Genomic DNA, 13,478 nt, shown 5'->3' on the forward strand with positions numbered 1-13,478 from the left:
GCGCTTCACCACCATGGTGGGTCATGGTAGCGCTTCTGCACAAGAGGATGAGTGTGAGAAAGAGGGGTGTGCTTGTGTTGTTACAGTTCAGTGATGATCACCCACCCCCTGCCCCCCAACACACACACACACACGGCAGGGGGCATGCTATCCAGCATGATAAATCAGACAGCTGACTTGAATATGGGCAGAGAGGAGGATGGGAAAACAGCAAACCCAGAGCGGAAGCGGGTGGGGGAGTAGCCCCGAGGCTGTGGAAGAGCCCCAAGTCTCTCTCCCTGCACAGCCCTCCAGCTCATCAGCCTCCCACCTTAATCCAGACCTGACCGAGCATCGCAAGCAGCACCCCAGAGCAGGGGCACTGAGCAGAAACTCAGAGCTACGAGCTCGCTCACGTTCCCTCTCTGCCGTGTACAGACGTGTTGCTCATTATAGGAATACGTTCCAAAAGTTCAGTTTTACAGTTTTGCCTACATCTGTGGGAACACTGAGGCAAAAATAAATAAATAAATAAATAAAAACCTAACTGGACTGTACAGCATTTCAAAGGCCCAAAGCAGGTTCACGTTAAGATGGTGGCCCAACCATGATGCTTCCCCACACATTTCTGAATAACCACACATTCACTAGGAAGGTGAATTAATTAAGAATTGGGACAGTCATGGAATGGTTATTTCTGTTGGGTCTTTAGGCAAGTAATTGTACATTTGGTTTCTCAGTGAAGGTTCCTGGCACACAAAGTTCACCAGCACAACTTAAATTAATTGTGTTAAATATACATGAAAGAGGTGTTAAAATCACTGAATCTTGGACCCTGTTTACACCTGGTCATTTCATGTGACTTGTATCTAGACTCTATACTGATAAGATTTTAAGCACATGCATACTTTTAAAATCTGATTGCTATATAGCGTGAAGAATGCAAATCTCCTTTTCCTGCTCCACACAAACAGTAGCTGCTTTAAAATCAGTTTTGTACTGCATTTATAATGTTCTTAACGTTCGAGGCCGCTACCAGCTCTGGTGCATCCTCTTCAGGGTGGATCCTGAATGGTTACACTAGGTAATGTGAAATACAACGGAAACCTCAACCTCAAATGAGGTTGGGAAAGAGAGACGCACTTATAAAACATCTGACTAAAATCCATCTCAGACAACTTGCTAAAGTGGTTAGAGTGATCGGATTTTAGATACATACAGTGTGCAATTACACCTGATTTTTTAATGTGAATAATCTTTATAATCTCTACATAACTCGTAAATGAATGCAAACAGGGTTCCCATTTATTCCTCCTGTTCACATCTCTCATTCCAGGGTCTCACACCTATTGTGGCAGACCGTTGGAGAATGTAAACATCACAACCTCTACACCACACCTGCTGGCCCACCCACTTGGCTGTGACCCCTTAGGCCAACACCACACAAAATAGGTTAAACAAAAATGGTAGCTATTTCAAGGCCAATGAAGACCTTTATGCCACTTGATCTAAATGTGACATTTAGAGTGACACACATCATTTGGAGTTTACCTTTTAATCCCAGAGGGCAGCAGTACTATATTCCTGCTCCTCATTTGGCAACCGCAGAATACAGAATAAGAGTCTTTACTCATAGCAGACGTGTGGTTTGTTTATTTGGCATTTGTTTTAGGCTTTATTAGTATTGTAAGGTCATTCATTAGTGGTTTAACATTACAGTCTGCACAGTGCACCTGTATCCAGTAAAAAGAAAAAAACACAAAAGGAATAGTTTTTATATACATGCAAAACTGACTACAAGAGCAGCATACTCACATATATTGCCGCGCATTCCCCATGTCTCCCACGCACACAGTCCTACAGCTCGGTCACAAACCTAAGTCCAGCTTCAGTGCAGAAGTCACTACAGTCACAAACCTGGAAGTCTGGTAGTCAAGGCACAGGCACTCGCATGACTGGAGAACAGCATCCAGTACAACAGCAACACTCTCACACACTCCAGTTCAAACACCACAAGAGTCGCCTCACAGGTGAGGCGAGCGCGAAGGAATCCCCTTTAGGTTCTGATTACACACGTTTGTAAAAGGGCAGGTTCATGTTTACATGCGCATGTGCACACATGTAAAAACAGAACATCCTCCATTTTTTACAATACAAACTGCGACGAAATTTTCTAATTCATTCCCTCTGAGGAAAAAAAAACAAACAAACAAAAAACAAACAAACAAACAAAAAAATGTTTGAAGTAAATATTGCACCCACATTTATTAAAAATAAGAAATGTGTGTCTTTATTTAAGAACTGAAGATGTTCACCCACGCGTGCGTGTGCACACGCAGGCATGCCGATTGGAAGACCGACAGCGAACCAATCAGCTCTCCCCTCAACAACAGGAGCTCTATATGTATCTGTCAGGTCGGCAGTTGATGGCGTTCCTGTGGACGGGTTAGAGATAAAGGCAATAACTGGCCTCGTGCTTTCGCTTTTGTTTCTACTAACGGTCATTGGAAGTCAGTGATTCTAACTGTAGAAGAGAGATTACCAGGTGTTCCAGTTCAGCCGAGACCCATAACTGTGCAAAGCAATATAGAGGAAGCTCTGTTACAAGCCATCGGCCTCTGTGTGTTTATAAAAGACGTGAAGAGTATGAAGAGTCTCACAGGAACAAAGAGCTAAAACAAAAAGCTTAAACAAGAAACAAACAAACAAACAAACCAACCAACCATTGGCACCCAAACAGTATAACTCTCAGACACACCGCAGAGAAAGGTTCCCAGTCACACCTTAGAGTTTAACATGCAGGCACACCCTATAGTGAGGAGCATGCTTGTTTTAAAAGATTCGTGGCACCCATATATACGTTAGTGCAAGTGTGTTCTTTTAGGGTTTTTTACCCCCCTCTCATTTTTACTTTTACTGATAGGTAGACAGGATACGCCTCCATTCCCCAGCCAAATCATGGGTGTGTCAGGAGGGTGATCTGCATGCTCTGGCAGAGGAGATGGCCAGTCGAGACTTTCGGATGGACAAGGTGTTCTGAAATATGGCAACCAGACAGCCTCAGGACTGGTGGGCGGCGATGAGGTTCCGCAGCTGCCTGACAACGGTGTCGATGAGCTTCTGCTTGTCGCGCTCGTTCTTGCGGAACTGAGAGAACACGCTGTTTTTGCGACTGGTGTCCTTCATCCTAAAGAGATCACAACAGGAGATTACAAAAAGAAAGAGGAACCAGAACCATGAAGAACCGCTGGGTCGCCAGACAGCCAGCAGCTCTGTGCACGTGCCACAGTCGACATCTCTCATGCATTTCATGCAAACTATACAGCCTGCCGCCCTCCCTCCCCCACAAAAAAATCTGAGGAAAATCTAAGCGGACGGAAACAAAGTTCCAGCCGGTGAACTGGAACCGGAGTTCCTGCAAGCATCTGCTGCCCTTCTGGACCCGGGTCCCAGGAGTTCTCTGCCCCCGAGTCTTGCCGCAACTGGTTAATCGGTTCATTTCCAGAATATTTAAAGTGTGATCCAAGTGGCACTCTCATGCAGTCTTTGGTTCACCAGCCCAGTCCACTGTGGTTCATAACTACTGACAGAATCCGCCCTGCAAGCAGTCCTGTGGAGACTGGACAGTCCTTTGCTTATATTCTGCTTGCTGTGGGTTATTGCAAAATACAGCCAACACGGACACATCCCTCATCATCAGGTGATGGTTGATTGTCACCTCTTATCATGGCAGTGATGGACACCATCACCTAGAATGAAATGTTTGCTTTTGGAAATGCGCAGTTTACGTGCAGCTGTGCGTTTCTGAACAGGGATGACGAGGAAACAAGATCAGTATCTGAAGTTGCTGAAAACAATGTAAAAGTGTGTTCAGCATCTGGTCTGTCCTTCAGAAATCAAGACAAAAATCAAGTTTTGATCCACTGAGTCAAAGATTATTAAAATTCTTCACATATAAGCACAAGGCCCAAATTCTCAGTTGGCTATAATCCATGATTGATATCATTATTATTATTATGATATGTTTACATAAGACCTTTCTCGAACTCAAGGATGCTTTACAGACAGATACAAATCACTCAGAACAGCTTTTATAATCTCTCTCTCACACACACACACACACACAAATGAGAAGCGGCAGCCAATTTGCACAGAGCGTACTTTCAAATCGGAAACCGCAGCCCTCTCGGGAACTGCACTGGGTGCAGAGGAAGGGGAGGAGGTCAAGACCAGGACAGAGCTCCAACCATCACTTGGATGAACACACACGCACTGAGGTCACATGCATACAGGACAATTTAGAGTATCCAGTCAACCTAACCTCCATGTTTTTGGACTGTGGGAGGGAACGCACACAGACCATGGAGAACATGGAAACTCCCCCCAGATAGGGACTCTAAGCAAAGAGCCTAGCGCTGAGAGGCAGACGTGCTGACCACCAAGCCACTGTGCTGCTCGTGCCATGTTTTTTGGCACTCTTTTTTTCAGCATACCAATATTCAACACTTTCAGAAACAAGGCCAGTAGTGAATGTATATGCTTCTGACTTAAATGCCACCTTATTAATAAATCTCAGGAGTCTTCATTTTCCAGAATTCTTTCATTGCTTTTAATTTCATTTTGCTGTATAATTACGATAATTAATAGTGCCGCTTAAATATACAGCAGTAGCAACTACGTCGTTTCACCTGTTCCTTCTCATGCAGACCGAGACAAGTGTGTAATTATGCTTGGTACACCCTAGAGAAGACCAACAGCCATGCTGTTCACCAGCTCGCAGTAGCACAAAAATAAAAAGAACGGCTTCCTTCTCTCACACACACACACACACACACACACACAGCAGCATGCCGTCTCGGCCTGGTTAGCAATTTGAGGGTCTTGGAGCTAAGAGGGGAAGGCTAGGGCAAGGGCAGATCAGAATCATGCTGGGTGTGTGTGTGTGTGTGTGTGTGTGTGTGTGTGTAAAACAGGGAACAGTCTTCATCTTCCCAGAAAAGGTGAAGTGACGTAGATATGGAAGAAGCTCACAGCAAAACAGATGTGTTGTTCTGTACACAACCAACCCACCACAAGGGATACAAGAGAAGGCAACATCAGCCATGCACACTAACACACATTTCTAAATGCATTAGTGCATGCCACACACACACACACACACACACACACACACACACACACACACACACACACACACACACACACACACACACACACACACACACACACACGAGTGTACTCACGCTCGAGAAATCCTGCTCAAACAGACGCAAGTGATGAGAAAGGAGGAAAGAAGGGGTAAGATGGGGTCATGGGATCAACCACCCCAGCACTGGCATGCACAAAAGTCCCACAGAAACAGAGGAAAGGGAGTGCGGGTGGGAGGCTCTGCCCCCAGCCGGGACGGTACGACAGCAGGACTCACTTCTCCAGCAGGGCAAGAGCAGTGTGCGGGTTGACCCTCAGGTACTTGCAGGAAGGACGTCCGTAGTCTGCAAGGTACGTAGACCAGTCCCACTGAATAAAGAGATCCAACAGCTAAAAGAAAAAAAAAAAAAAAAAGGGGGGGGGGGGGGGGGGGGGGGGGGGGGGGGGAGAGAGAGTGATTGAGATCATTAAAGTTCATCAAAGCAATCCAAGATCAGTCTGATGCCATCAACCCCCCCTTGCAGCTAACTTCACTGTTCCCAGTGTTATGTAAGTGAGCGGGGGGCCTCGAAAATGAGATTAGCGGGGAGGCACAAGGGAGAGAAACATGACAAAGCAGGGGATTAGAGGAGAGTGGAGTGAGGAGAACGAGAACGGCCTGGGTGTCGGGAGGTTTTGGACTGCCTTTGACCCGGGCATTACCCAGCAATGACGCACGGCTGACCAGACTGCTACTAACCCGCTGTGGCCCTTTCAGAACCTGCCACCTTCAGTGTACCACCCATGATGACCGTGTAGCGCATTTCTCTCTCTCTCTTTCCCACAAGACACACGTTTGCAAAAGCACTGCATCGGATGTATATACTCAACTTAGTCGGCTACAGATGCAAAAGGGAATATTTTGTAGCCCAAAATCCCTGTGTGTGTGTGTGTGTGTGTGTGTGTGTGTGTGTGTGTGTGTGTGTGTGTGTGTATATATGAGAGAGATACAGGAGATGAGATGATCAGAGACCTCCCTGATCAGGAGCGCATTGTGCGAAGGATCCACCTTAAAAGACTGCGAGCAGTTCCCCAACTTTCACGACAACCCCGCCTCACACACACGGCGGTGAAAACACAAACACGTGTGCGCGCAGTAAATAAGGTACCAGAGCATGATAAGAGAAGACCTGCATGCATATCTCCCTTTCAGATGCATCTGTGCTGCCTGGTGCTGCACTACCTGCTCCCCACTGCAGCCCCACTGCCAGAAAACAGACTAGAAGAGAAGAGAGGAAGGGGGGGGGGGTGTCACACACCCCCGTCCTGCTGCTGTCAACCGTATTCCACGTGTTTGCAAACACAAGCGGTCGCATTCCACACGGCGCTGGCTGCTCTGTCCCGCGTGCTCCTGACCTGCGTTTCACCTCTCCCTCCGCTCTGCCTCTGCGCTCCGCCTTCACCTCTCTGTGAACTTCCATTTGGCTTCTCGCGCTCACCTCGCCGTGACCCCCTGTGCTGGTGTTATCAGCCCCACACTCCTCTCTGGCTGTACAAACAGTGGGCTCGGGAGTGGGGGGGGGTGGGGGGGTCCGGCGAGAGGCGGGTGGGGTGGGGGCAACGGATTATCACTTCCCCTCATTCTTCCAAAAGAAAGAATGATGGGGAGAAAGAGAGGGGGGAAGGGGAAATATCCAAAACAAAACATGACGCTGCACACTGAAGCGTTGACCTCGTTTCCCTCGTGCCCTCATCCTCACCCCGAGTCGCGCGCTCTCCTCCGCCTCGCGCCAGAGAGTTTGGATAAGGGCTCCTAATGCTTATTCCGACTGCTGTATTTATTTGTTTGGAAAGCTGGGGGAATAACTCTCATGGTTAATAGTTCTTTGGGAGGCGGTGGTGGAGTTGAACGTCTGTTTTTATCCTCCCATCCCTGCTGCCTTTTTTTGTGGCGCTTTGAATGCAGCGGATTTGATTTGCAGCTCAGCCAGCGTTATAAATCAGGGAACACTTTCTGGGAATAACAACAAGAAAAAAAAAGGTTACGTAATGGTTACGTATGCTCCATTAACACAGTACCCACCTGAATGGCCAGTGAGCGCAGCTAATGGCACATGTTTTCAGCGTGACTTGAGGTCACCGAGGGCAGGTGCCCACACTGGCTCCCCTCATCCTCTCGTTTCCTCCTCTCGTAGCTTTCATGCAAGTCTCTCTGTTCTGTTCCTCCCTCTCCAAGCCAAACCCCCTGAGCAAGTCTGATACTTTTGTTGCATCCCTTTTTCATCCTCTGACCACCTGTGTCGGGGGTCTGTCTGTCTGTCTCGGTCCTCCCTCTCTCTGGCTCACCTCTGCCGGCAGGCCCCGTGTCATGGTCTGGTGGGTTCTCCAGCCTTCACGGGCCAAGCTCAGCTGAACAATGGCAACAATGACAACCAGCAGAGGAGAGAGACGGACGGGCCAACAATAACCACCTTCTGCCCACCATCACCTGAAACAATCAGAAGCACAAAGACAGCGAGCTCCACTGTCCTCATAAAACGTCGGGTGAATCATGACACTCAAGACGAAAGTGCAGAGCCATAAATGTGAACGATGAACAAATCCAATCCAGACACTTGGAACAAAATATTTATTGTGCCCAGTTACTGAACATGAGGTACCAATAGTTCTAGTTAAAAAGATCCAGAACTGCTTCAAGATTTGGGGATAAATAATAATAATATAATACCAGGGAGAGAAAGAATGGCACAAAGAGAGAGTGAGAGAGCACGTATGCGATCAAGAGCACAAAATACAACAGCATGAGCACTAAAAGCTGTGAAATTCAGTCATATATCCACTGGTGATTACTACCGATACAAACTCCAGTTTTGATGTTCCATCTGACCTGCACCAAAAAGGCCCTTGGATTTATTTTGTTGTCTGAAGTCCATTTAACAATGTTTTCAAAGACCATAAATAATGTGCATTAGAATTTTGCTTTGTCATCTTACAGAATGCCTGACATCAGCTCTCGCTTTCGTGTCATGCTGTCAATCAACACGGTCTCAAGCCTAAAACATTTTTCCTGGCGCCTTGTTAACATCAGCACATTAAAGTGCACATACCAGTGCAGCTTAGGCCTGGATTTGTTACAGCTGCTGTGATATCTGGGTAAGGCCGAAGGGACAATGCCTAATCTTATCTGAACACTGACCTGGGCCAAGGGCCGCCAAGAGCCACCAAGAGGCCTAGGGCACAAGCTGGAACCAAGAACGGGAAAAAAAAAGAAACTGTGCTAAGTGAAAGCACTTAGCAGCTCTGTGTGTGTGTGTGTGTGTGTGTGTGTGTGTGTGTGTGTGTGTGTGTGTGTGAGAGAGAGAGAAAAGGGGACAGAAGCATCACTCAGCATGAAGGTCTGGGTAGGATGGAAATGATAAGCATTATCGGTGCTTGGAGCAGAGGAAGTGCAGCCATATTTCAGTTAAAACTTTGGCACTCTGCCAAAGGTCAAAAGGTTATCCTGTGAGGTTATCTAGGGTCAGACCAACTTCAAGCTCTTGTCTTATAGGAGTAGGTTCAGAACCGCCACCACAAACTTGGCAAGGTGGAGGGTCCACCCAGTCCTAGTGAGAGGACTTAGGTGGGATAGTGCTGTCAGTCAACACGCTTTATCCGTAGCCAGACGTGCACTTTTCCCCGTGCTGTCAATCGCACATTCTTAACGAGATATAGACTCAAAGGGGTCAAGAGAGGGAGTCAGGACCTGTCACTCAAAAACAAGATAAGGGTAAGTATAAAGAAGAAGGGGGGAGAACCGACCACAAAGGACAGAGGACAGATGTGTCACCGGATATTATTGGAGATTGACATGGAGAAGAAAGGGAATAAATATGAAGAAAAGAACGAACAAAATTAAAGAAACTTTGTGGAATCATCTTGGGGCTAACCTGTCACTTCTCAAACCAACAAACCCCACCCCCCCACACACACACACAGACAGAGAGAGAGAAAATAACAATAATAAAGAAAGAATGAGAGAAAAAGAAGAAAATTCACAAAAATGAACAAGGCTGGACTATAGACAATGTCTAATACATCTAAGCATTCTGGGAAATTTAGCACAGCAGAAGGTCTGACCTAAGTTATCTAAAAGGCTGATTCAATACTCAATATTACTTACCCTAATCTCATACAAAAAGCCCGCCACAAAGGGCCCGTAAGGCCAGTAGTCCTGTAATGACCTTTTAATGCATGCCAACACTGGCGAGGTTTTACTTTTAATTCATTTACACGTTACTGCAGCCTCTGATAATGTTGACCATTGGCATTTTATAATAACGGTAACAGTGGACTTGAATTTCTGGGATAGCACTAAAGTGTTTTTTTTTCCTATTCATCACACAGCATTTAGCAGTGGGGTGTCTCAGGGATTTACCTTTATTTTCTTTTTATATGCTCCCTTTAGGCGAGCATATCCTTTTATTCAGTTTTAATGTTACTTTTAATTTTTAAGGTGATAACAGACATCTTGCTATAATTTGTAATGCCACTGGTAGATTGGTCAATCTTAGCAATTGACTGAGAGCTATTAAAATCTGGATGTCTTCAAATTTTCTCAAATTGAGCAAAGACAAAACAGATCCTAAATGCGGATTTGGAGAACATGTTCAAAAAAGTGCAAGTAGCTCTTCGTTGTGTTGGGATAAAGGCTAAGCCCTTTGTGAGAAATCTGGATGAGACACCTATTTCAGTTTTACTACACACATCAAGAGGCTTCTTCAATCCTGTTTTTAAAACCAATAAACATCAAAGATAGAAATTGCATGCTCTTTACAGACACTGAAAAAATTTCTGCCTTTCTTTCTACCCATTTAGACTACTGTAATGCCTCGTTCACTTGACTGAGTCAGAGAGAGGTGACTTATCTCCAGATCATTCAAAACAACAGCCTGTCTACTGACTACGACAAAACACAGGGAGTACATTACACCAGCGCTGGCTTCTCTCCCCTGGTTACCTCAAAGTATTTTAGCAAACTAAATTTTTGTTTAGTAAATTTTTGTGCTGACGTACCAAGCTTTTCATAAAAAGTTAAATGAATAGCAACAGGGGAGCAGGCCTTTGGAGCTCAAGCCCTACTGATAGCAAACACTCGAGCCTCGATTCATGTTTACATTTAACGGCTCATTTTTATTGTCTTGTATTATTAACTCAAACTATGTGTACTGTATGTCTGTGTGTGCTGAATCACTGAATAGAATAAATATAGAATTTTATTGTATTTTATTGTTTTGAATTGTATAACACTTGTAAGCACTTTGTAACTTGTTCTAGAATAGTGCTCTATAAAGATTTGCTTACTTACCCTTGACAGATAAACCTGAAGCATATGTGCTTTTGAAACCAAGCAAAGAAATCTTAAAGTACAAGCATGAGTCACTTGTACTTTAAAAGATTCTCCACAGAGTCAGAGTCATTCACTGCAAAGGAGCCAACCAGGCCAAGCTCCAACAGCACAGCCTTACTGTTGTAAGCTGGCCCTGACTGGTGCACAGTGCCTCGGTGCTGAACCCACGCTTGGGTCACTGTCGTGTTATCAAACCTCCACGCTCGGTTAGCAAGACACATCAGGGGCAAGTGAAAACAGCCGCGTTCCTGGGGCCAATCAGTCTGAGGAGCTGCAGCCCCACCCTGGGGAAGAAGCGGCCCCAAACTCACCTTCCTGTGCTCTGCAGACCAGCGAGAATTATCAGCAGGGCAGTGGCATGGTGTAACGGTCACGCAGACCACGGCGGTACCATTACAGATTCTCATGTAACAGGTTCGAGCCGCATTGGAAAAGCTTGAAGCTCACAGGATATGAAAAACAAACGCTGTGGACTTTGGCCTCAGATAGCAACCATATGAGCCTGACAGATAAACAAAACCTCCATGAAGACTGAAATAAAATTGGGGGGGGGAAATTCACCTTGTTCATCCAAACATCTGCTCTAAAAATGTAAGGACGAAAGGGAAAGGAACCAAAGGTAATTTGGGAGCATGTGAAGAATGAAGGCTGGCTAAAAATAGGGGAGGTTTTTGGCAGGGGAAGGCGATGGATGCTGGAATATGCATGTGAACACAGCTGTGTGGGCAGGCAGGTGTTGTTCAAGGTAGAATGGCTTCAGGTTTGAAGGGGGAAATGGCTGCTCTTCTGCATGTCGTTGCTGGGTTTGTTTTGACACTTGTTTAGTAGAGCCACAGAGTATAATTCATGGATGTTTGACAGAGGGAGTATGAATCAGCCTGGGGAAGACATGGCCTCCTCTTTACCTTCCTGTCTGTTCAGAAGAGGCAGTTATCGCCAGAGAAACAGCCTGCCAGAGTGGAGTAGCGGTCAAGTGCTAAAGTGGCCACGACATAAGCAGTGACGGGAATGGACAGGAGAGAGCGGACACTCAACGTGGGTCATCAGGGATCGGGGGGGGGCTTTGGACACTAGACATTTCAGCTGTGAAGAAGCAACATTTGCCACAGCAGTGAGTGATCACCACCGAACAGTGACGTGGTAGGTGGATCAGCACCTGAACGCACCTTCTGTCTGAGGCGAGAGCAGGAGAAGGACCGTGCTGTCGCTCCCTTGTTTGCTTAGGTGTGTTTTGCTGCAGGAACTGCTGGTAATTAATAAGCACTTGACACGGGGGGGGGAATATGAATTAACTCTGGGAAGACGTGGCCTCCCTCTCACCTTCCTGTCCATTCAGACGAGGCAGAGTTATCGCCAGGGGCAACAGTGTGCTGGAACGGTCAGAGCTGTGCGCTGGTCACGAGCTCCTCGGCCAAAAGGAGAGAAGCAGAATGGCGAGGACAACGCGTGAGGGTGTGAGCAGCGCCAGGGCCAAAGCCGCTGCCCAACGAAGTGGGTTTGGGCCGGGAGTACATGCGGTGTGGAATAGGAGTCATTTAATGTAAGGATCGGTGAGATCTTCCAAGTGGGTAATTTGATAGGGGTCTGGAAAGACAAGCAGAATACGGTTCAGAACACATGGTGAAGAGTTCAGTAACAGATTGTAATCAACACTGTACGAGAGTCTGAGGACTTTCTGCGCAAGACTGAAAGTAAAAACGGTAGTAAGGAGTGCTGTTCAAAAGAGAACAGTCTTGGGGAAAACCCTGACATTAGGGGAAAAGGGAACATGTTTCTAAAAATGAGAACGCTTTGTTACTGCTTCCAGGAATTAGACATTGACAGAGTGCATACACAATCACTATATTCATTCTAAAAACAACAAACTTTTTTTTTTTTTTTTTTTTTTTTTTTTTTTAAACTTACTGGAAATGGGATTGAAGAAACTAGACAAATTAAAGGCACTTTTACAACTCAGGTGAAAGGATGAAGATGGTATGTGCATGTACACAGGCTATTTTCAGATCAGGCATCTTTGCTTTAACAAAGCAACAAAGACAATCAGATAATGGGAACCTTTTCAAAATGCGGCAGTGCAGCACCATCTCTGGGTATACGAACTCTGATATCCCTAATGCTCGGAGGGTCACAGAAAGGCCATGAACTAAAATCCACTTACTCACAGTCACCATGGTATAAAGATAAACAGATAAACAGATGCCAGAAAAAGAAAGCAGGAGAAAGGAGTTGCTCATTTAAGACAATAAAGGTCAAGTTGGTGCTTGTTGTCCCACTGGAATTCACCAATTTACAGGTCTAACTGGCAATGGAATTGGCATTTGTAAATGACCTACAACCCATCAGGCATTCCAGTAAGAGGGCAATGAGGGTTGAAATTGAGGTCATAAGGAGGTAAAACAGGTAAAGCAATCTTTCCATCAGCCTATAATCAGACACGGAGAGGACATATTGAGAAAAGAAAAAAAAGAGAGAATGTAAAAATGAAAAAAAAAAAGGGGGGGTGGGGACGAAAGGGCAAAGATGAAAAGATTAAGATCATACAGAATCTCTAAGGTAATAGAGCTCAGGTATCTTGAGACAGTTGATATTGTACCAATGAAATTTCATAACATTCATGGCCACTGAAGGAGGGGGGGTGAAGAACAGAAGGAGCAGACACGGGGTAATACGAGGAGGTAGGAAAGGGGAAACAGTACCCTTTCTGTCCCCTGATAACCCTGGTTTCTCTGTCGGCCCACGTCCCCTCGTGCTGTGCTAAGCTAATCGGGAGCTGGCGCGTTAAAGAGAGGGCGGCTCAGACTCTAGATGCTGTCCGATTCCCTGACTGGACAGTGGCCAGGGTTACTTTGGGGTCAGCACTCAGTCTTTCCGAGTGGGCTCTGTGTACACGTATTGCACGCAGTGCTTTGCGGCTCTAACATACTGTCCCCACCCCTGCCAATTCTCATAGAGAAAGAGTGTGTGTGTGTGTGTGTGTGTGTGT

The 13,478-nt window shown here is 46.0% G+C and overlaps 1 protein-coding gene across 7 annotated transcripts in view; it reads right to left on the reverse strand.

The window, feature by feature from the left end:
* Positions 1-1,616: 1,616 nt before the first annotated feature.
* The window catches only part of exoc6b (exocyst complex component 6B), a 61,041-nt gene continuing 49,179 nt past the window's right edge, over positions 1,617-13,478 (reverse strand). For 5 of the 7 annotated variants that reach the window (XM_035536679.1, XM_035536681.1, XM_035536675.1 and 2 more), the window contains 3 exons: positions 5,405-5,517; positions 5,223-5,234; positions 1,617-3,166 (listed from right to left, as the gene is read on the reverse strand). In XM_035536679.1, coding sequence (XP_035392572.1) covers positions 3,040-3,166; positions 5,223-5,234; positions 5,405-5,517 — 252 coding nt within the window. In that variant the 3' untranslated portion in view covers positions 1,617-3,039. The remainder of the gene's footprint in view (positions 3,167-5,222; positions 5,235-5,404; positions 5,518-13,478) is intronic. The other 2 variants (XM_035536676.1, XM_035536678.1) reach the window with 1 other exon arrangement.

This window comes from Electrophorus electricus, chromosome 19 (assembly GCF_013358815.1).
Source record: "Electrophorus electricus isolate fEleEle1 chromosome 19, fEleEle1.pri, whole genome shotgun sequence".
Taxonomy (NCBI): Eukaryota; Metazoa; Chordata; class Actinopteri; order Gymnotiformes; family Gymnotidae; genus Electrophorus; species Electrophorus electricus.